This window comes from Bombus fervidus, chromosome 2 (assembly GCF_041682495.2).
Source record: "Bombus fervidus isolate BK054 chromosome 2, iyBomFerv1, whole genome shotgun sequence".
In the NCBI taxonomy this organism is placed as follows: Eukaryota; Metazoa; Arthropoda; class Insecta; order Hymenoptera; family Apidae; genus Bombus; species Bombus fervidus.
The window spans coordinates 9,437,073-9,462,059 of NC_091518.1; the positions used below are offsets into that span (position 1 = coordinate 9,437,073).

Here is a 24,987-nt window from a genome sequence, read left to right on the forward strand (position 1 = left end):
GCGACGCAAGTCGCGTTCGCAACGCACTCTCGTTTCATTCGAGGAATTAATCTCGAACCTGTAAATCTACAATCCGTCCATCCAGACGTTTCAAAACTCGTTCTGTGTGGGTTGCAATAGTTACTTTGAAATAATGCTGGATGGAGTATTATTTATGTACTTTTTTCCATTGTGTAACGTTCTTTTTTATTTTTTATTGACCTTTTTCAACTTTTCTAAGAAAAGATCTGTTTCTAAAGATCATATCAAAAATAGTACAGTATATCTTTTTTAAATTATTGCTATACTATCTATTTTTTTATGGATATTGTTTATAAGGAACATTTTAACAATAAATAATGTGTCATGTTATATAATTTCTTTTGTAGATTTATAGAATAATCTTGATTGGAAAGAATGAAGGAAGAAAATAAAGATTCAAGAGAAGATGCATTTCTAGAACTGCTTTTAGTAGGATTAATGTAGGTAAGAGATTTTTAGTAATAAATAGTATTTTTATTAGTATTTATAATTATATGATTTCTCTCTCAGAAAGAGTAAAATTGCTGTAATGATTGAAATGGGTGGAAGAAGATAATGTAGATGTAAGAGAAGATCTATTTCTGTATAGCCTACTTTTACAGGGATTACTTCCTGAATGTATGAATCAACCCCAATGACCTTTACTTTATTCACATACCGGTAAATCTACTGTAGTCATTCATAAATCTCGAACTTGACCTCACATGACGGCCGTTAGTGATAACGTACAGCAAGTGCGTCGCTTTGATTAGACGAGCGTGCGTAACACGAGTTACATGCTCTCATCGGTGATTAAGTGGCAACTTGATAACACGCGTTCCTTTCGATCGAACGCACGCGATCATATTTAAAGACGTGCAGCTTGTGTTTGCATAATTATGATCGTCTGACATGCATCACAATCTAAATACATACGTAAATAAATGTATTTCTTACTCTTCTTTTATTCCATTAATTATATCTATTTCTCCCTTTTTCCTACTTTTCTTCTTTCTTCTTTTTCAGATCTGTTTTATAACTAATTATGAAGTTAAATTATTACTAGAAAACTGATATGTATGTTAGAGAAAGTTGTTAATCTACTTAATGAGTATTGACTAGAATAAAATTTAATAAAAATAACATGTTAAATGAGATTATCACTTATATACAAATTGTTTAATAAGTCTTTTTCACAGGTAATTATCCGAACACATTGGCGATGTCTCTCTCTATCGATAAGTTCAAGGATATACTGTACATAAATTGATAACAGAGAATTAGGTAAACGAGGTGAAACCTGTTCAGAGAATCAGTGAAATGGAACACGAACACGTGGCCTAAAATAAATAGCTACGGTGGTGTTTACGCCAAATCTCTAAATCCTTTGATGTTCCATCTGCTGTTTCTTCGTTCAAATTAAAAGCAAAGAAGATAAAATATATAAAAATATACAAAGTTTTTAATATCGATAAAAAAACTTAACGAAAGAAGGTATTAAAAGGTGGTATAGTGTGAGAATAAGTAACGCTAAAAGTATCAGTCGTTCAGTTTCGATTCTCCAATTACCTCGATCGGTATATTGTTCCATCGGGCGGAAACAGATTCGTGAGAAATCAAAGGCTTCTCTTGAAAGCTTCATTTTCTGAAAGCTCTCTATAAATACTTGCCGGTTTCGAGGAACAATTTCAGTTTACTACCGTAAGAATTTTCACAACCTTATTATCATTATTACCCACCCAAATACGTAATATTATCTTCATCTTAAGAAAATAATTCTATATAAAGAAAAATAAATGAAATATTATATAATACTATCAGGTGACTGTTTTCCAGATAAGAGTGTAAAAGGAAAACAAAACATGGAAGCTGTATGGAAATATTATCAAATGCTGAAATCGTATCCTATTGATCGTTCGGGATTAATCGTGTTTACTTGTCATTTTTACAGCCACTTAACTATTCAAGCATTTACGGATAATTTTGAAAATAAACAAATGGTCGATCAACAATTCATTTTTTTCTCAGAATGAAATTCTACCTCTGTTTGCTGAAAAGAACGTATCACTAAGATCGATCTTCGTTTAAGGTATTCGCGATGTTGCCGAAGGTATTTTTGGATGTCACTGAACAGATCACTTTACTTGTCATTAGACTCACTGAACAGATCACTTTATCTATCATTGGAATTCTTAGAATTGTTCTATGATTGTTGTTAGATATTTTTGTTCCTTTTATTGGTAAGTTGATTTTCTTTTTCAATTTAAAGTTTTCAATTCAATTTGAATTCAATTTGAAGAATTTGGAATTCTTGTGTTAAAATTTATTCAGTTTATTAATTCCTTGGATTTTTACCTTTTTTGTCTTCTTTTGTTTGTGAAACATTATATGAAACATTGTTTAGAATTTTGTTTCTTTTACGAACCATTGTTGATTTAGTTTTTTATTTCTAGATGAAACTTCTTCAACTTTTCTCCCCAAGATGCACTCAATTCCTCATTTAAAATTTCTTCAATTTCTGGTCCATTCAGGGTTCTTCCACGCCTCTCTCGAGTCTTCCCATTTTCTTTCTGAAACTTGTTCTATTTTCTCTCCAGAACTCCTCCCAATTTTCTGTTTCCCACAGCAAGTCGAACGTTCCTCTACAAACTTTCTTCTTTCAAACTTCCCAAATTCCTTTCAATCAATTTTTCCCACGTTGTATCTATTCGCAACTTTTTATTTCAAAATTAATATTTTCGAGTTTCTCTCTTTATACTTGTCAAACGAGTACTTTATTTTCCTTTATTCCAAAATTCTGTATTTTCCCCTTCTTCTTCTTCTTCTTCCTACGTCATTCACAGCATACTCCTATTTTTTATATCTTTTCCTCTTCTCCATTTTTCTTTCAGTTCACTTGTCTCCTCTTCATTCCTAAACTATCGTAGCGTTTCTATTTTTTCTGTTCTTCTTACAAATCACTGTTTTACTCCTTCATTAAACAGTACAACTTTCAATTTTTTCTTCCGCTCCCTATTCTTTTCTCAAGTCACTATTCTTCTTTTATCTTCTTCCAAATTACAAATTCTATTCTTTAGTTAGTTTATTTTCTCTTGTCTTCTATATTCTTCCTCTTTCCTTTTTTTTCCTGTTTATCCTGCTATCTACCTTCCTCCATTCATCTCCTTACCAAGAATATGAAACCTTCATTTACTTGATCTGCTATTGTGAGCTCGACGTAAAGAGTTCCAAAATGAAATGAGGCGAGACTCGAAGAACGCGGCCGCGCGTTCTCGAAATACTCGAAAACGAGCGGTATCTCGCCGCGACGGCGGCCAGGTGGAGCGGAACTAAGCGGCGGCGTGTGCCTCTGATGGATCGCTAGCCGAGCGATAGCGTCAGCGGAGGAGCAAAAGCTTCGCGACGCCGCGGCTCGCTGGATTTTTCCTCCGGTTTATTTATAAACGCATTAATATTTTCGCTTTCGTGCAGCTCAATAGCATTTCCGCGTCCGTCTTCTACAGATGCCTAAAGAAAGTCTTAACTCGTCTCTTCTTTTATCTTTTATATTATTTGACATCAATTGAAGCGTTTATCACTGGTGATTTCGTGGCTGTTGCATTGTCGCAAAACATTATATAGAACGTTTCTGTGGCATAGTTTTTTTTACTTTGAGTTTGCTAGCATTTTTAAGTTTTGTATCAAAATTGTTCTTTCTCTAATCTTTTTATTAAACAAGAGAATTTTTTGATTTTCTTAGGAATAAGGTTCAGTGTTGTAGGGAATTATTTAAACTATTTAATATAGATTTGTCTTCATAGTTTTTTCTTACCTTTTAATATTTTTCTTCTAATCATCTTGCTAGTCTCATAAGAAAATTCTTTGATTAGTTTTATGGATGAGGTTTAGTATTGTAAGCAATTATGTGGATTTGGAGTTGTGTTCCGTTTCCTGGGCTTATTTTTAGCAAGGCATACTTTTTTGTATTAAACATTTTATATTATAATATTTATCTACAGCATAAAGTATTTTTGGAAAGGTGGCGTTTGATATTTCATTTTTATCTGTTCAGAGTTCTGTTTTTAATACAGAAGTACTTTTGAGTAGCTCAAGTGTGAAGTTGGAATTTTCTTCTTGTGTTGACTTTAATCTTTTCTTTGGAGCAGAAATGTTTTTTTTTAGGGATTCAATGGAAAACTTGAATCTTTATCTCTATCTTCTCTTGGCAGATTTCCTGAAGTATTTTGGGTTAGCGCAAAGTTTAAATTTTCTCACAATATTGCTCCTAATTTTATTTTTTAAACAAAAATCTCCAAAAAAAATTCTTGGAAATATTTAATATAAAATTTGAAACTTCTTCCTCTTTATTTACTTCTTGAATAAAGAAATAGAAACTTTTTTTAATATCTTCAGCATAAAGTACAAATTTTCTTCTCGTATTATCTTCTTCCTAGAACTATGTACGTCTTCTAATTTCCCTCTGTCAAGCTCATTCAGCTTTCCCTCCCACGCTTCGTCTACACACGTGCACCTCTGTTACATTCCTTAATTAGCTTCTAGCGTTACAAAGAAACTCAATCAATACCTTGTTACGTCGAGTTTCTTCTCACTTCCAATTATGATGTACTTCCATCGTCATTATAATATTATTCATTACGCGTATATTTCACACTATTCATATATATTAATCAGAATTAATTATTGTCATACTCTTTTTCCGTTGCTTCAGAGAAATTCTTGGTTTGTACCTACAAAGTCAATCTTTCAATGTACATGATTCACAACAGTTACCAAACAAAAGAATTCCAACTCTACTTCAATCTCCACAACCACAAACACTAATCTGAGAATCTTTTCCACCACACTTTGTCTTTTCAAACAATTCTTGAGAACTGACCCCATCTTCCTTACTAAAAGTCCAATCAATTCAAGTATCAAGATATACAAATTTACAGAAATAGTCTTCTATTCAAAGATCAAAAGTATGGTCTCTTCAAACTCATCCAAGGTTCACCAAATATAAACATTACATTTCTGCAATCTTCCTCAAGGATTTTCACACTTGTTACGCTCAAATAACGATATACAATTCCACTTTATTTTCTCCCATTTAACTACTTTGTTTTCTAAATTTGTTATATTACGTGACCAGATTTCTATTATTATTTGTAAGTTTCTTTGTTTCCCCTATTACTTACTCTCCAACAATCACACATAATTCCGCTTCATTGATTTCCTTCATTCATCCTCTTCTCTCTATCTTCAATCATTTTCGCTTACATAAGACAAATCTTGTTATTCTCTCGAAGTTCTTTTGTTCCCCCGTTACTCACTCTTCAATATCCGTACACAGTTCCAGCTCATCGATTTTCTTCAATCATCCTCTTCTCTTTATCTTCATCTTCTTCAACCACTTTGACTCGCAATTTCATTAATATCAGTCAGATTCTTGTTACTTGCTCTTCAATGATTCTACACAATTCTTTTCCATCAGCTTTTTCTTCAGCTCCTTTAACAACCACTTTGATACAATTTTATTATACTTTATGGTCAGATTCTTGTTACTCTTTATAACTTCTCTTGTTTTCTTATTACTTTTCAATGACCCTACACAATTCCTGTTCATTCACTTTCTTCAATTATTCTCTTCTCTTTCTCTTTTTCAAACCACTTTAGCTCACAGTCTTATCACATTTCATAACCAAATTCTTATTACTCTCCCTATGTTCTTGAGTTTCCTCCAGTTTTCTTTAATCACTTTAACGCAATTTTCATTATTAGTCAACTTCTTGTTACTTGCTTCAAGTTCTTTTATTTTTTCTATTGTTTTCTTTTTAATTCCTTGTCTTTACAGTCCTTTCTTCTGACTTTCTTCACAGCTGACCAAGGTCTGTACGTTTTCTTCGACGACCAAGCCGCTCTCTGCTTCTCTTCCTACTACTACTCCTCCTTTTCTGCTCTTTTGAGAGCTGAAATGAGACAGAGAGAGAGAGAGAGAGAGAGAGAGAGAGAAAAGGAGAACAGGCAACAGAGAGCTTAAAGTGCTACGGCACAAACGAGCTTTCAGAACGCGGAAAGCAACGCTTGAAATTCGCCCGTTTGCGTTCCCGTTTCGAGTATCCTTCAGTCGAAGCAGTAATTCGGTTGAGCGATTCTACTCGGTCTTTTCTTTCTCATGCTATTCTCTCTTCGTTTTATGTTACAATGATAACGAAACACGTTACACGCGTTTAGAAGAGTCGGTTAGAGTCCTTCAGCAAGAGGCTGGGAATGTTGGGAACAAAGGAATGTTGTCAAGTGATTCCGGAGATTAGCTATTATGAAGTGTTATGCACCGAATTTTCGTTCTTCTTTCTTCAATTTAGAAAAAACAGTTAAGTTACATTTTTCTTTTCTTTTATCTTCCTTTGATTCAGAAAAGAATATGTATGCTTGGGTTTATTGTTTATACCGTTTGAAGTATTACTTTATCTTACGAGTGCTTTTTCAGTTGTTATACCATGAGATAAATAATGTTCTTCTTTTCATTTTCTTCATTTCTTGTTCGTATAGCGTTTCTATATAAGAATTGAAGAGTATTAGAAAGATAAATTATAATAAAGAATATTTTAATGTTGCTATTTAGAAAATAGAAATTAGTAACTGGAAGAGTTTTATTATTAGAAAGATATATATTTCTAATAAGAATATTTTTTGTACTTTCTTCCTCTTCTTACTGTTGTTTACACGTATGACTATTAAAGGAACCCTGAGGACCATTTGACTTATAAGACATCCTACATCGAATATATGAAAGGAAACAGAATGATTGATTATTGTACCAGTCGAAACATAAAAAGTTTTCTCAACAAAGTAAAGCATAAGTATACAGAGCCCAATTCATTCGCGGAATTGTTTATTTCTAGTCGCAAAAACAGGTCTTAAACGAGAGCTTAGTAGCGATTCAAATCACTTTTCTCAACCTCCCTCCAGTTCATGTTTATTTCCTGGACTGTCGTCCATTTGTTAATCACCGTTCAGTGAAATTTTACAACGAGCTTTGAACTTTAACCAACGGTTAAACATGTTCGGACCTCGCTACATTGAAATTTATTTAACGAATTTATCCTATACATAACCACCATTGAAATTGAAAAACTTTGAATTTCAATAAACAATGATAAAATATTTTCTCCTTTCATCATATTATGTGTGCTCCTAATTTTATTGTATTTTACATAAATATTAATTTTGTTATATTTTCACCTATAACTTTGTCCCAGTTATTTATTGTCTCATCTAATAACAAATAATCCTCCATAACTGATGAATATTTATGTATATATACCTCGCACTTCCAGTAACAAAAGACGAACGATGTACAAAAGTTTATCGAAGAAGGAGAATCGAAGAAACTCCACGCGAGAAAATTTGAAAATCGTGTTTACCATGAAAGTTCTCGAAGACGGTCGAAAAGTGACAGAAGCTCTTCCACTCGTGAGTTTAATGACGTGAAACTTTAAATATTAGCTCGTGGTACATAAATATTTCTAGCTGCATAACTTGTTCTATTTCCAGTCTGTAAGTTTTAAAATTTATGATACATTTGAAATCTCAACATCTACTGAAGGAAAAAAGAAGTGGAAGAAAAGGAAAGAAAGATAGAAATTCAGCTATGTTGAAGATCTCTTTCTCTTTTTGTGAGAACATTTAATTGAAATTTTTACCTCCATTCTCTCTCTTTCTTTCTTTTGTCATTAATTCCTCCACAATTGTTGTTTATATAACAAAAGCTACTGATTTACCAATTATACTCTCGGCATTCAGACGTCACATTTTTAATTAATCACAATAATTTTTCTAGATTTATTATTATATCTGATGCACCAATTTTAAAATAAATAACTTTTTGAATAATTAAATACGTATTTCCATAAAATTTAACATTCACAAACTCCACCCATTTACTGCGTATTAATCCAACAATTTATACACACATGAAAAGAGACAACAATTTTATTATTAATATTCCACCATAGATGTCTGAAACAATAACAGTTAAATAATAAAGTCATAGCAGATATCGTTTCATCTAAAATTTAAATTAGTTTCTGTCAAAACTAAAAACAAAGTGCAGTAGTACAAATATAATTTTTTATATAAAATATTCAAATGATCTCCTGCCAATAGATTGAAATAATATGTCAGTATGGTCGTATGGATTTAATAAGAATGTAGAGAAAAATGTGGTTCCATTTTACTGGTACGATTCTTCAGAAATAATAATTTTCTGTGTAGTTGATTTAAAATGCGCGCCACTCGGTATTCAAAATATTTTCAGACGATAATTTACACGCGAATGCTGGGATCGATGTATCGTGCGAGAGATTCATTGCCATGAGAGAAATATTTTTAAAACGGCTTATTACCGGTGGGCTCCTGTAAACCAACGCTGTATAAGTTAAAATTAACGCCTTGACAACGTGTATGACGCACATAGTGCGTCTGTTGTACTAACGATATGATATACATACCAGTTGTCGAAGTTCAAACAGTTCTCGCATATTGCCTCGAAACAGTATAAAGTATCGAAAAAATTGCAGAATTTGACCAGATATTTATCTAAAACATTATTTATGAACTATGTTCCAAGATAAACAATTGTACTTTTTATAATTATCAGATATCCATAATTTTGTCCATTATGAAGTGTGATCTTTTATTTTCAAGAGAAGAAATTGTGTTCCAATGTATACGATTGTAGTTTTTTAATGTATCAGTCTGTGAATTTTTATAATATCTTATTCTCTTGGCTTATTTAATTAAATAATAAATACCCACAATTTTATCTATTATGAGGTAAGAATTTGTATTATCATGAAGAATGAGAATTGTTTGAAACCTGAGCCTCTTTGCACAATTAAACTCATATTATTAGTCAAACTTTGCTAATAATAAATTGCTAATCACTAATGTTAATAAATTCTTTAATACATATTACACTAACACATATCATGTTTCATAATAAAACAAGAGAAATTTCTAGAAATAAATTTTACCAATTATAAGCTATGTATTTATCTATTTGACTTCAGATTGCAAAATTGTGGGAAATAGCTACATAACCTATAATTTATAACTAGACAATTCTAAACTAATAACAGTAGTCAAGCAAAGATTGAATAAATACTTTCTGCACAGATAATACAGGAAATTATTGGTTTCAAACGATTCTTTGTTTTATGTAATTTTCTCTTGCTCGAATAAAACGTTTGACTGTTTTCCATAAAGAAATCGATAAAAGTTGAGCGTTACAGTTCATTGACCAACACAGATAGAGATAGAGATAGAGATAGAAATAGCGATAAAAATAGGGATAGAGATAGAGATAGATGGGTAGATAGATAGATACATAGATAGATAGGGAGAGAAAGAGGGCGGGAGGGAGGGAGGAGGGAGGGAGGAAGAGAGAGAATCTAATTTCAACTATTCTGTCTCGAAATCAAACCTCTTCTTGTTTCCCCCTTGACTGTATACTTAAGCAACTTTACCTTGATCTTCAAGTAATTTTCAATGGTCTTTGATTATAACTTGTCGGACATGTCCCGGTAACACTTTTTCAAAAACAATGCGAGAAAAGTTCGTATAATGTCGCAATCTTCTTTATCTGCGAATCTTTTGAACAGGTCCGAAGAAAACAACACAAAATATGACAAAATTGATCTGTTGATCCTCAAACATATGATACTGTTCTTAAACATAGAAGCGAACGTTGCAAGTTTGAATTATTCAACATTGAGTCAATTTTTCAAATATTCTACTCACTGTTTAAGGTACTACTTCCAAAGTTTTACTTTAGATCATTTTGAAACGCGTTATTGTTATTATTTTTTGCATAATTTCCTTTTATTCCAATATTTAATTTCTTTTCCACTTCTTTTCCTTACTCCTTTGCTTTCTTTTTATAAGTTTGTATATCATAAGTATATTATGTTCTTTTTCCATTATTACTCTGAATAATTATTTTTATTGGTATATGACGACTAAAATAAAATAAAACACTACACAAAATATAACGGATCCTAGCCTCTAATTTCAGTTCCAGTAAGTCTCCATTCCCAAATTTTACTGTAATAAAACCTCAGGAAAAATTTGGAAAAATTTAATAAAAATACCATCTTATTCGAAGAGAATAAAGAGTTTAGGAATGCTTCGTTATTTACAATGATGACTACTTATACCGAGAACAAGAGGCTGTTAAAATAATCTATATAGTGAGAAAAAGAAAAATCAGACAATTGCGAATTGCACACTCGTCTGTATTCAAGAAAGATATGCTATTTTGTTTGAAAATATACAAACTTTCGTAGCAATTCTTCGCTTGAAAATACGGAGGTTACAAAACTTTAAAGTATCCCCCCCCCCTTATTTCATGATTGTAAAAACATTTTGTTGAAAATTTAGTTGATATTTTCGTAACTCCTTTATAGTAAAAAATTTAACAAAATAAATAATTGGAATGTTAACATGATTCTCAAGTTCAACTCAAGTACATGTTTTATTATTTTTATTCTAAAAATAGAAAAAGAAACTAAAAATAAAACAACGTATATGAATTATACCCAAATTAAAGTCACCAGATAAGTTTAATCAAATAAAAATCAGCAACTCTCTTACTCACGAAGTCAACACAATTTATTACAATATTATTATCATTCAAAATAACGTAAACTAATGTAAAATTCTCTAGCAGTTATTTAAATTTATTTATAATTATCTGATCATACTAACATCATGACGTCAACATCATTGGCTGACGTCAGTGTCATCAGCAAAAACATACATAAACAACTCAAACTTAAAAAAATTCTAAATACAATAATTATTAAACAATCAAACAATATATAAAAATCATACGTAACAGAAACAGCAGATGACGACGATGCAATAGAGGCTATCGCGTGTGTAATTTTCCAGTCTAATGATATTGTGCGAGATTCTTGCAGCGGTCCACATTAAGCTAACGTAAAATTATACGAGACAGAACCAACGTTTATTATAATACACCGGTAATACCTATCATAGTCATAATGAACGAGCCAGTGTGGATAGAGCATTACACCAGGGATTTTATCGTCACACGATCTCCCGAAGCCGGCGCCCATGATCTCGACCGAGAGAAGTGGAAGGTGCATTCTGCTCCCTTGGCAGCGATGCAACTTTGTCCCCTCCGCTTCTCTACTCCTCTCTTTGACCGAACGACAACGATGGTTTTAACAAGCCTCGAGAGTCTGCCGTTCAACATCGAGAAATTTCAGAAACCTGATATAATAATTTGGTGGAATGATTTTGAAAATAAATTGCAAAAATTAAATATTAGATTATTGAGATAATTTTGTAATCCTGGAATACTTTTTGAAAAAGTTTTGAAGGAATTGTGTACAATAATTGAATTATTATGAATTTGGACAATCCTACAGATTATTATTAGTTTTTAGTTTTAAATTATTATTAATTTAGATGGTAATTATATAGAAATCTGCAATTTTCGAAAATTGCAATTTTGTAGAAGAGGATTTTGTTGCATAATGAAAGTGAATTACTAAGAATCTTATGAAAATTTGTAGGTTTTTTATAGTTGATGTTATCGTATTAAAGATTTGCTTCTGGAATTTGTAAGATTAAAAAAAGAACTCTGTAAGATTCAAGTACCGAAATTAAAAGTTCATTAACTCTATTTAATTTACATTTAATTTCAATTTAAAAGAATGCGATTTTATTACGGTGAAACATTGAATCCTAAAGTAACCAATAATTTCTCAAATTAAAAACTTTCTACAAGAAATTCTAAAGTATCTATCATCTGAAGAAAATTACGAGTATTAAAGATCAGAAATATTCAGAAGTTTATGAACGAGTAATGAGATGTTTAGTTGATCTTGAAAGATAAACCTTGCAAAAAAAAAGTCCTAAAAACACAGAAGATAGAGTAGAAATCCAGGAAGTCTTACAAACATAAAGATCTATCGCTATGTTAAGAACATTACAACAGCATTTTAAAATTTCCTAGTCATACAAGCACTCACACATAATCTACATGCATCTTTGATATTTTAATTATACTCCACATTTCAAATTCTATTCCTCCAAAAAAATTCTTTAAAAGCTATTCAACTTTTTTATCTTTTTACAGGATGCAAGATTTGCAATTTTTTCAAGGCATTATAAAGACCAATTCGCATCAAAACATCAAGAAATAAACCAACATCTTTTATCCATCTAAATTACCCTGAAGACTCGCCAGAAAAAGCTTAAATGACTATAGTGATTGCATGAGGAAGAGGTTCAAGTTGATTCTAGCTGTGACGAGTAGAAGAAACGTGGAATGAGGCGAAAAGAGGAACAGGAAGGCTTCAATCGAGCTGGAACAGACAGAACAAAAAGGAGAGTGAAAGAAAAGAACGGGGAGAAAGAAAAGTCAGGGAGCAAAAGTGTACGTGTGCATGAAAGAACTCGAGAGGGATGGCTCGGTTATTTATAGGATTACAATAACGTGACTTGATAAAATGCCAGGCGACACAGTCTTGCGCCGCGGGAATAATTGTGGGTGTACGCACGTGCACCACGTAACATTATGGCTTGATGACTATGCACACCCTACAGAACAAGAATTCTACTACGTTCTGTGTAAAAATTTTTAGAGACAGTTAGTTTAAGTTTAAGCAATTTTGAAAATTGTAGAGTATTTAAATTTTTTAATATTTTTAGGTGTCTAGACTTTTTAATTTTAGTTGTAGGATTTAATAAAATTTTTGAACAGATTCTTTAGTTTTTTAATTTTAACATTAATAAAAATTTGAGAAAGATTCTACGAATTTTAACTGTATAATTTTTTGTTTAAGATTAATAAATTTTGTCGCAAAGATTTTAGGAATTTTAATCTTGTAATTTTGGAATTAATGAAGTCTTGAATTTATTGAATTGCGTGATTTAAGAATAAAAGTATAAATTTGTAGAATATATTTAAAATTAGGAATAAGGAACTCACACAAATTGTAACTACACCTTTGTACTAAGAATTTTCTAGTAGCTTATGCCCAATTACTTTAATATCATTTTTTATATCAGTACTTGAAATTTGATGACATTACAGATATTTAAGTTAGTTCATCATAGTCACATAAAGAATATAAATAATTTGACACGCATCACTTACCTTTTTACTAGATTTGAAGACGTTGCACTTAAACGTGTTACTGCTTCCATCACGGGCAATGTAACTAAAAATTTTCAAGTCGTGGCTATCATGAGAGACGTAGAATATCCTGCAACAAATATAAACAATCACTTTAAATCAGAACACCAAAAAATCTGCAGATCTACAAACAAGTATTTCCAAATAGAATATATAAAAAATGATTATAAAAAGATACTACACAGTAGAAACCGGTTAATATAATTTTATAATTATAAAACGTTTGTACATAATTAGATTAAGAATTGATCGGAAGTTGCGGTAATTGGTGAACTATAGCAAACTTGTTCTTGTACACAGAGTACGCAGGATGTTCCCATGAGAGAAGCGAACGATTTAGCTTACCTATATATGGGATGGTGCATCAGGTATATTTTATTCTCGTCCATCCACTGTTGCTGCTTCTTCTGTGAAAACAAAGGACAAATAACGCCTCATTAATCCCATGATTTGTAGGTTAGTCTCAGACAAGAGAATTGAAGCTTAGAATAGTATGTCTCCAATGTAATATGACACTTGATTGAGAAAGAAAAGTTAGGTTAAGAAAGTATACGTGACGCTCATAATAGACGAAGAGAAGTAAAATGTTTCTGTTTTAAATTTGGATCATCACATTGATGAAATATGTACACATGAAAACATTGTTTTTTTTTTCCACGTGATGTTTCATTTTAGAACAGATTTACTCCCGCTGAATGATAATGGACAACAAAATGTAAATATAGTCAAGAGGTATACATATATTACAGACCAATGCAACAAGCCAAAAAGCATGGCATAATAAATCAGACCCTGCTGTTTTGAGTAATTCATCTGTTAACGTTAAAATATTACGATGCAATCTTCTGTTTTTAGCGGCAATTTTTATTACTTTATTGAATATCTCGATACATATTGTATTTCGTTTATCTGTTTCAGATACAAGATGAGATTTCATTTAACTGACAAATTCTGCGAAAAAATGTTTGACACTTATTTTTTGATATTTGGTATTCGAAGCTTGTAATTTAATATTCTAAGCTCAGTACTCAGCATTTGATACTTAATTTCTACAACTTAATATCTACAATTTATTTAATTATTTAACGCTTGGTATTCATTAACCAGAACTTAATATCGCTTAAAACAGTGTATTTAACTCACAATATTTTACACTCCTTTCTTAGTATTCATATTCAATAATATTCACTATTACGTTCTCAACACGTATTCAAACTTTATCTGCTATCCTCGCAAAGTACAATGCATATTACTAAAACCTTATTATGCCTTCCCCAAGAAAGTAACCTCAAATCTGTGCTAGACGATCATCCATTAGAGCAGAGGTCCTCAACCTAGTGTATAAGTTGGTACATACCCTGGGGGTATCCGGGAAAGTTTTTGAGGTACATCACAGCCGTCATTAATTGCTTATTACAATGTTCATGATTTTATAAGATTTATGAAATATTTATGTCATTTTAACGCGTACACTTATGTCAACATTTAACACATAGTTCCACACTATAACTATTATAATTTTATCTATCTACGCAAGGGATACACCATTTTTTAAGGCATATGCGAACCCTAAATAACCCGAAATGATTGAAAACCGCTGCATTCCAGAGTGGACAAATTTGAAGATATGAACGACAGATAACACAAGAAGAATACAGGAGAATAAGGAAAAAAATAAGAAGCAGAAAGGAAAGAATAAAAAACAGAACTAATAATGCAGTTATGACGGACACGCAATAGCGAGCAACCAATCAGATAACGAGCACGAGTACAGGGGCAATTACCTTCTTTTTTCGAAGAGTGACTTTTAGTCCGTCCACCGATACCTCCAGCGTCACTTTCTTCTTTTTGATCCCTTTGGCCTTGAACTCGTACTGAGGACAAAATAAGGCTGAAATAAACGAACCAACTCTGGCCCGCGGGAGCGTCCTCGCGGTTAATTAGAGATTATGCGAACTCACGCGGATTCTTCGCATCGCCGCCACGATCTCCACTCGGCTGGTCGGTCGAGGAACCTCCATAGAGCCGATGAACTACAGACAAACGTATAAAAGAGAAGGAATTAGAGACAGACTGGATTTCTTATTACTCGTTGCTTTCCATACCACCGGCTGGCAGATATTGACTTACCTCCACCAGTTCTGCCGTGTTGATTCAAATAATGAATGTATCTGATTAAAAGGTGGTTTTTAGAAAAATGACATTTGATATTTAACAACCAAGCATCGATTTCACATATGTCTAAAATATTATATGAAAACAAAGTTATTCAATTATTCGAACAATAATTAGTTCGAATAATCAAGATCCTAATGTAAATTGAATTGAATATATGTAATTGTTCTTTCTTATGGAGTGTAGAAAATTGTAAACTTAACTATTCTATACCTGCTATAAAGATTTAAAGAACAATTTTATCTTAATTTTAAAATATGACGATAGCAATTATAAATGTTTAATTCTATTTTAATTGGAAATTTCTATTCTGATCGAAACAGAATAAAAAGCGGATTATTAGACATAGTAGTGAACATCTGACTTCTACCACTGTTTTGAGAACGCCAAAACAGCTCGACTTGCCGGGGGTTACCGGCTAAAGATCAAAGACAGATAACCGGAAATAGGTTCGCTAAATGCAGCGACGCGCTTCGTCTTGGCCAGTGATTTATCGGAATAAATCGTGAAACGTTCTGTTGTAGCTTGGTTATTGATGTACGATGGAACACCAAGAGATTAATAAAAATTAATAGATCAAAAAGAAGAAAATAAATATTTTCTTTGATTTTTCATCGACTCTAACGAGATCAAAGAACAGATTCCTCCGTTATGAAATAAGTAAACTAAACAGTTCTGGAGGTTTCAAAATGAAAATGAAACAGGAGAGTTATTTGAATTACATAACAAATACACCATAGAACCACTTCACGTAGTATTGGGAATAAAAACTGTCCTGAAAATCTTAATATTTGCACATACAGAAAAATAATGTCTTTTTCCATATTAAACGACACATATAATAATTCCTCAAGATAAACATAATTTTCAATTTTTTAACTTTTCAATCCCGTATATTTTAAAAATATAATTGTGTTTTTACAGGGTATTTCAAAGTCGGTACAAGGTCAATACAATGTCTCAAATTCAATACTATGTCTCAAATTCAATACTATGTCTCAGTATAACTTGTTCTTTTTGATATCCTATAACTTTTCTGTCTTTTATAATTTCTGAAATTTTTATACCTTTTTAAACTGTATACCCTATATAGAATGCATAGATCGTACACGAGGACGCGCTGAACGCGACCAAGCGTCCGTATTTAGAATTTCCCCATTGAAACGATGACCTGGCCACGTGTTCTTAATGCACACGTGGTCATCCCCACGCACGCCACAAGAGACGATCGAATTTCTCGAATTCGCGATTGATCGCGAGCGCAACGCGGTGAATCGGCCATTCTTCGCAGTATTTTAAATATTTTAACAGCTGCGCTGCACCGGCAAGCAATTCTTCGTAAGTGGTGTTTCTATTCCGTAGGTGACAAGGATAGTATAGATCTACGTATAGGAAGTATTATGAGAAATCCAAATGCGACTGTAAGAAATGAATTAGGGACTATGAAAACTTGTGAAGCAGAAATAATTAAAAGAATAATTAATTGGAAAAGAATTTAATTAATAGAAATTAATAATAATAAAAATTTGTAAGTTGATTAATAGATTTTAAATTATTATTGTTATTCGATAGAAATTATTCTTTTGATTATTTGGAATTCACTAAAACCTAAATATATACATACAGCAAATAGAAAGTAATTTAGAAGTTCAGTATGCTTTAATATCCTTTAATATAAAAAACATTTAATATAAGAAAACATGATTGACCTGCATAGCCTAAACTTTATGCATAAATAATAAAAATTAATAATTTGAATCGAACATTATATACTGTTAACAAATTCAGAAAATGTTCGAGAAGAGGGTAGAAAATGCATTCCATATTAAAGCGAAAAACACATAAGGGTGGAGATAAGGTATAATGTATCTATGATCGAGCCGTGACCAAGTTTCCTGGATATTCGTACCGCATGAAAGAAACGCAACGCGAACGTCTTTGCCAAGAGGATCAACCGCGTCTAAAATTATTGTGACTTTACTAGGGCGAAAAATTTCTCCGGAAAAGTAGGACGCACTCAGTGAAATGTATTTTGATTTTCCTCTTCTGAATCCTTGTTAACAATACTCTAAACTATAGTTACAGTGAAGTATATTATAATACCAAGGAAAAAATAAAATATGTAGTAAAGTAAAAAAATTCGTATAAAAATTAAATTATAATGAAGAAACGTTGCATATATAATAATTATAATAAAAGCAATTTTTGACTGAGATTTTTTCAAAGAATTGATTTATTGAATTATTAGCTTTGTTGAATGCACTGTGCAAGATTGAATTTAAATGCTTAGAGATCCGAAGACGGCTTTGAAGGATATTATATTTCTCATCGTTCAAAATTCGAGGTAAATCGTATACATATATCCAGAAAAACCTGGACTTAGGAAAACGAAGATTAATCGCTAGGAAGTAAACTCTAGTAAATCCAACGAAAAGACAGCGTTAGTAAAATCGAGCTCGTTCGACCTACATTGAAACCGTACGAGAAAAAGAAAAAAGATGTATTAAAGGGAACAATGAAAAATTTAATAAGACAAAAAAAAAAAGAAAGAAAATAAACATAAAAGATCTCAGTTCAAAAATGAATTTTTATAAAATACATCATTGTTCGGTGAAATACAGTTACAGAAACAAAATGTGAAAAAGAATCAAGGAAATTGAATTGTAAAAAAGTATTCAGGAAATACAACCATCAGTTAGAATAAAAAAAAGTTTAGAAAAAAACAATACACACTAAAAAATTGATAGATTCTAAAAAAGATAACATTCAAAATATTGTGAAGCCACTTATCAGTTTCAAATGAAAGAACGCATCTTGAGAGAGAAGAAAAGAAAACAAACAATAAAAAAATATTTGCATGAGTTCAAAAATTAAAAAAAAACAAACGGAAAGGAGCAATAAAAAGAACTTATATTCCAGCTCTGCATCAGTAAAAATAAATATTAAAACCAAGAATCCTAATTCAGATGCAATCCCATGAAAATGGAGAAAGAAAAATTATTTCCTTATCCGTTATAATATGATACCATGCAATTGCATTGTAGTACATTTGCTTATAAAAAGAGAAACTAGAATTGCTTTCTCACCTTAATTTGCAATAAATACAATACGATAAATAATACAATAAATAAAAGTATTATAGTGACACATACAATATAGACTATGAATTTATTATAGAAAAGTAGAATAGCAAAATTGCACAAAATGTACATAATATGAAAAAATATTTAAATCCTTTCCGTAATATGTATTTGGTAGATAAATTTTCTGTGGACGTTCTACCGTCTTAACTACATTCTCGAAAATGCGAATTTGCATAAGGGAAATAAGACTTAAAAATGTAATGTACATGAAAACATATACATACATGTGACTTGCAAGTCACATGGTATTTAGTAGAGGGTTAATGGGCCTGCTCTAGGGGACCACATTGGCGCTGGAACACAGCGCGGAAAGCCAAACGTCACTGAAAGAAAGCCGCTGAAGAACGACGTGAATAGCTTCGGTGCGACGTTCCCTCGCAAAGTGACCGCTTTACGGTGCCGCTTTACGAGCTTACGAGCTTACGAACGCGAAAGCTTTAACCTTTCTGAGAAACGAACGCGCAGCACTCGAATAAACACGTGCACAATGACGTCACGGTCCTGTTTCTCCCTGCTTGTGTGCGCAACCAAAAATATTCGCTCTGTCGCGTTATTGTCGCGATTGTTGCAATCAGTAGATAGTCATCGATTAAACACCTAAGTTTCTTCACTTTTTCTTACAGTTGCCGATAATTTATAGAGGTTATAGGTTGTTTCATAACCGTGTACTGTTCGAAGAAGTGAATAAATATTGATTTTTAGTTCTATCAACTGTTGCTAAAACTATTATGGGATTTAATTGTACATAATGGTTTTTTAATATGAATTATTACTACAGTAGTTACCTGCATTTGATTAATGTCATTTTTCGTGCTGCGAGCGGGAGTAAAGTCACGTGACTGGTGAGGGATACATTGAAATGAAGCGCAGGCGTATTGGGAGCGATTTGTGTGTTAAGAGAATGTAGTAGTATATGATCTAAATATACTATGTTTATAAACCCAAATGGGCCTTGATATATATTGATTAATAAAATAGGTATTTTCTTCTATGATTGGATTAATTATTTTAAAATTGAATAGATATGTTTTAGAATGATATTTATATAAAGACATTATACTTATAAGCCAATATATAATATATATAGAGTCTCTATTATACTATGCGTATCTCAATTTTTATTTCAGCAATATAAAACTTTTAAAAGAAAAATCTATTAACAAATTTGTAATGGTTGCGCACCCTACTCTTGAGATGCAACTATTAATGGAAGAAACTGTAACAATGTTTTAAAAAATAAGAAAAGAATTCAATATTAATTTACATTTAACGAATATTGAAAATCCAGGCATCTAATATTCTTATTTAGATTATTTTTTAATTGTTTCAACTGTTCTATAAAAATTATAATACTGGTGGTTGTTTCAGCGACTTTGTTTTTGTAAATCACCCCGTATATTCTCAACAAACAGATTAACCGCTTCCGTAACGGCGTAACGGAATGATACACTTTTCAGTTTCTTGGAAACACTTGCGGTTTTATGCGGCCATTCGAACGGCCCGAATTATGCAGTAAATTACAGCGTCACTCGTCAAGTATTTCGGGAAAGCGGGACCAACGTGAATGGCTTCATGGTACAATTGGAAAGCGCCAGAGACCGGAACTTCAGTCACTCACATGATATAGCTACATTACTATAAACTGCAAGCCCAAAAACTAAATTATATATTACAAAAAAATTGTATTGGATTGTCCGAAAAGTGTCTTTCTTTAACAGACACGTCTTTTACAACAACGCATCTTTATACAAACATGAAACCTAATCTGTCCAACGTTGTAATCTTCATCTTGGTAGAACAAAATGGATCATACGTAATTCGATAAAATAATACAAAACGCAAAATGTTGTGTATCCATCATTTCCTTATAAAACGAAAGAAACTTTTCGGACGACCTAATAGTATCTAACAAAATTTATGAATCCTTAATTTATTTAATTTTTATATACTATAAAATACGTGAATTATTCTACCAAATGCTACAATAAAATTTCCACAATATTAAAAATAAGAAATATTGCGATCAATATTTTAAAAAATTTTATCCTGACAACCAATTAATCTAAAATCAAAATTTATGAATCTATACTTTATTCAATTTTCATATGAAATACATACATTATTCTTCCAAATGTACTATGACAAAATTTACTCGATATTAAATATAAACGAATATTACCAGTATTAACAAAAATATCCTGATAACAAAAATCATCACAATTAATAGTTCCAACCGAAATAAAAAACCAAAATATTCGCGCTCTGTTTGATAAAGAAACAAATAGAAGACCATAAAATTTTACCGTTTTATATATTCTACGATCGCGGGACATAATCCAAATATCCGTTAGACAGCTGTTGTTTCCATTCTCATTTCAGCACTTTTCTTCGCCGATCATGTTTCGAAGGTTTAACGTTTGCCTCCCGCGAAATAACTGTTCCCTTCCGATGTTATAGTTGTAATAACCACTAGTGTTCAGAAGACAACACGGCCTCTCCAGAAATTACGCCTTATTGACACGATAAAGTTGGTTACTGTTACTACTTTTGCTACGATTTTCTCGGAACTCACTTAAAATGGAAAGATCGTTGGCGCGTGACTGGACCACGCTGTGTTCTCATTGAAAACTCGAGCTTTTACGATGTGAATAATGGAGGTACAAATTGAAATACACCCTTAATTATATCCGTAATTTAAAATCGTAGTTACAGGTATTGTGAGTAATTGAACAGTTTCAATCTTAGAAGTGGTAAATTGAGAAAGGAAAGTTTTACACTATGAGATATTCGATACAAAGGATGTCTAAAATTGTGAAAGCCGATACGAATGTCCTTTAAGGTTATGTGACGTGGTACAGTAGCCTTCCCGATATAGCGAGGTCTTAAATTAAAACATCCACTAGCAATAATAATGAATATAGCGAATTCCAAGGTTGCATATAATGATTTGTATTTTTCAATAAAGATTAAACTAAGCTTTGGTATGCTACATGAGGTTATGATTTTTATCTTATCGAGTTTCTAGCAGTTCTACATTCGAAGGATTTAAAATGTAAACTTCGTCTGCTGATCGATTTTAAGACCTCGACATATATAGTATCTACAGGGAAGGTTATGTCAAGAATTCTTATTTGATAGTATATGATAAACGTGATCTATAATCTATACGAACGAATAACTCAGGTGGCGCTAACCTAAGATTCTACGACCAAAAAGAAACCTTTCTAGAGTCAAATAACGTAAGACAGATAAGTAACTACAAAATGATGAAACTCAACTGGTAGTATCACGATATTACGTATTCCCGAATCAGAAAACTCAAAATCGAGGGATACAGTTATGTCTTCATAAAATCTTATAGTAGTAAATTTAAGTCCTATCATCCTAATATTTCTTAAATCAAGATTTAGATCTGATCTAAACTACATAATCCTAGAATTTTCCAACCTAAAGTTCCACGATACTGAATTGCTCTAACACAAATCACACAACTTCATGTTCTTCGAATACCTGTGATCTCAGAATTGTTCTCCTGGATATCAAATCTTTCGAACATCCACAAATTTCAATAATTCAGGAGTGGTGAAAATTATTTTTTACTTTTTAAAATCCATAAACCTCAATACATCATCATTCTTAACGAAATTTATAATGAAACGTTATACACGTAATATACCAGTTTCTTTAGAGTCACGTGGGGACCTGGAATTTGCCTGGGGATGCGAATACGAGTGGGAGAAGCTCAACGGCTCGCAAGTTCTCGTTTGGGCGGTGGGCAGCCGCTGGCTGTGAAAATCGGAAAGCGTTTAATGTTTGATTACCTTGGCGTGGAAGACAATTCCACGGTGGAACGCCTCCTCACTATGCAGTGGTATCCTCGTGTCGTACTCGTCATTATGCACGAGATTGTATTGCTTCTTAGAGGGCATGCTTGGCCCAGCTTCATTCGATTATGCTCGTCCAGTCTCGCTGAAACATTATATCAAATATTATCGTTTGACATCATCGTTCCTTCACTCATAAAATTTTTATTGAAAAAAATAAAGATCCTGTTAACCGTGTCATGATCATTTTCGCCTTTTCCTTCTTATTTTAGCACCCTCTTTATCTTCCTACGTTTAGAGACTAAGATTAAGTTGAGAAACATTGTTCTCTCACGTACATATTTTTCACGACTTAAAACCTGCCTGTCCAAACGATTATAAAAAAAAATAATTTGGAGACGCTGCTGCTTACGACTTACTGCTGTTGGATTCTTTTTCGGCGATTATGTTTTCCATTTTATAGATATTAAATAGGTAACGTTTAATTAAATGAAACTTTATGAAACGCATTTTATGAAAAATATAGATTTGGAAGGCACTTTAGTAATCTTCTAGAACCGGAATTTAGCTTCCAAGAAAAAGAAGCGGTAATCAATTACAATCAATTAATTGTTAACTTGAAATGTGGTAACTACTAACTTTTACAAATAGATTATTTAGTTTCAATATAATGGTATACTAATAAAATAATATAATAATTTGGTGATATGCAATGAATTACCACGTTTCGTTGTAAATTTTGTGGATTAATTCTACTATAATCTTTGAAATTCTTCTAATCTGTCGTAACTGCCCTACCAAAAAATTTTCCAAAAAACTTCCTGATTTCTAGAAAAACAAACTTTAGTATAAGTTTGAAATAAAAGGGAAGGTGAACAGAAGAACTATATTACGTCATATGATCAATAATATATCATGTGTATTTATATGAAAATCTGTATATACGAGATACCAGACATTTATCATAGCCTACGGAAGCAGGAACGTTTGCGACCACCGAGTCACAGATTTTCAGCCTGCTGACTAACGGACAGGAAACTGACTAAGCTTGGATAGGAAATCGATGTCGGAAGATTTGTACGTAGCCACCACCCTATTAATCTCTCTGATATTCGATTTAAAGGTAAAAATTCATGGATGAAATAGGTTTTCGACTATATTTCGAATAGATTAGTTCAACTGACGACAAGAATAATCTAACCTAGAATAAAAAATGTGGGTCAACCTTCGACTCTCAACTAGTTATGACTAGGATCATTCCACATTTCAACGTCAAATGTTTACTTTGTAGCGATAATATGGAGAGTGTTGTACAGTATCCGGACTGCAAAATATTCGGCTAAAATGACACTTTTTAGAGGTTTTCGAGATCGTTGAAACCGAAAATAAGAGTCGTCCTTCACAGAAATAAGGTGTAATAAGGTGTAATACATTTGACTCGTGAGTATTGAATTAGGTTCGAGTTATTTTTTATTTTCCAGCCGCGGTCGTTAAACCGTGATCATACAAAGAACAGTAAGTTGTTGTTTTGTCACTCTGTATGATCACGGTCTTACGCGGATTTCTACAGCGAAGATTTTTGTCGTCCATATGTTCATAAGGCCGAATTTCTAACACAGTTCATTTTCGTAAAAAATGACGCTCATCATCGACTTTAGTAGCCTAAAATACCGCTGAAAAGACATACTATACTTTAACCGGACACTATACTTTATTCTTTTTATTTCCCAATATAACTGCTATACCTTTTATAATTCTGTGATTTCTAATAATTTAAGTTTTATAATCTACATACATTTGCAATAAAAGTGCAAGAACAAATTGAAATGTGAAATACCATCATGAGTCATAATTAACCCAACCTTCACGACATGAGAATTCAAACAAGAGTAAGATTAGAAAATAAAAATTCAAATACTACAGCCAGGTTACTAAATTAAAAGAATAAAATAAATAGTTGTACATAAGTAACTAAACTTCTCTTTCTATTTTCGATTCTTAAATCCAAACCTGCCAACATCGCACCAGGTGCTCCACCATAATAATCTAGCCGCAATAAATCACCTTGATAAATTCACCTTGAGTATATCAGATTGCTCACCACTGTAAGCCTTCACCGTACTTTTATTCTTTCCACGTTATCGAGCCTTGATTACTTTCTGAAAATAGTACATATAATCTCTATTTAAGGCCTGGGATTTCAAAAAGAAAGAAAGATCGAACCTGCACATCCACGTGCTGCAACTGGTACCGCGTTCAAGGTCAGTCGTGAGCATAGCTGACGCACGGCTGACGTTTTCTGATCGAGCTGTGTACCAGGTCGAACAAAAAGGCTCGTCGAAGCCTCAAGATAGCATCGAGGCCGAGAATAAGCACCGATTTCCTGTGCCCGCGTTCAATGCACGAATCCCACCGATTCGTCCTCTCTCATTCATGGTGGAGAAGTACCAGGTGGTCGGTCCTTTATCGTAAAAGCTAACCCTCGAATTTTTTTTTAATCTGTATGCACGTGTTTTGGTATTGTTAGATTGATGGGAAATAAATTCCTAACTTAGATCGAATGGAACGGATATAGGTTAAGTATGTTACTGTGATGCTAATTTTTTATCATTTGTTACTTAACTTAGAAAAG

At 32.3% G+C, this 24,987-nt stretch overlaps 1 protein-coding gene and 1 long non-coding RNA gene across 9 annotated transcripts in view; one reads left to right on the forward strand and one right to left on the reverse strand.

Annotated features, from left to right (window-relative positions):
* LOC139995453 (carboxyl-terminal PDZ ligand of neuronal nitric oxide synthase protein) overlaps positions 1–24,987 on the reverse strand; it is a 39,398-nt gene that overhangs the window by 7,085 nt on the left and 7,326 nt on the right. For 2 of the 6 annotated variants that reach the window (XM_072019019.1, XM_072018994.1), the window contains exon 1: positions 2,042–3,624. Coding sequence is in view for 1 of the 6 variants with exons in the window: in XM_072018977.1 (XP_071875078.1) it covers positions 13,175–13,283; positions 13,559–13,620; positions 14,998–15,087; positions 15,175–15,246; positions 22,353–22,460 (441 nt within the window). In the remaining 5 variants the exon portion in view is untranslated. Of the gene's footprint in view, positions 1–1,569; positions 3,625–13,174; positions 13,284–13,558; positions 13,621–14,997; positions 15,088–15,174; positions 15,247–22,352; positions 22,501–24,987 lie in introns of those variants that run through there. The other 4 variants (XM_072019028.1, XM_072019001.1, XM_072018977.1 and 1 more) reach the window with 3 other exon arrangements.
* Positions 68–13,178, forward strand: LOC139995571 (uncharacterized). 3 transcript variants are annotated; one of them, XR_011802007.1, is made up of 5 exons: positions 68–173; positions 369–465; positions 1,200–1,494; positions 7,320–7,455; positions 12,152–13,178. It is a non-coding gene; the product is annotated as an uncharacterized lncRNA (long non-coding RNA). The 3 variants fall into 3 exon arrangements; XR_011802004.1 differs by lacking the exons at positions 1,200–1,494; positions 7,320–7,455; XR_011802008.1 differs by lacking the exons at positions 1,200–1,494; positions 7,320–7,455; positions 12,152–13,178 and adding an exon at positions 532–945.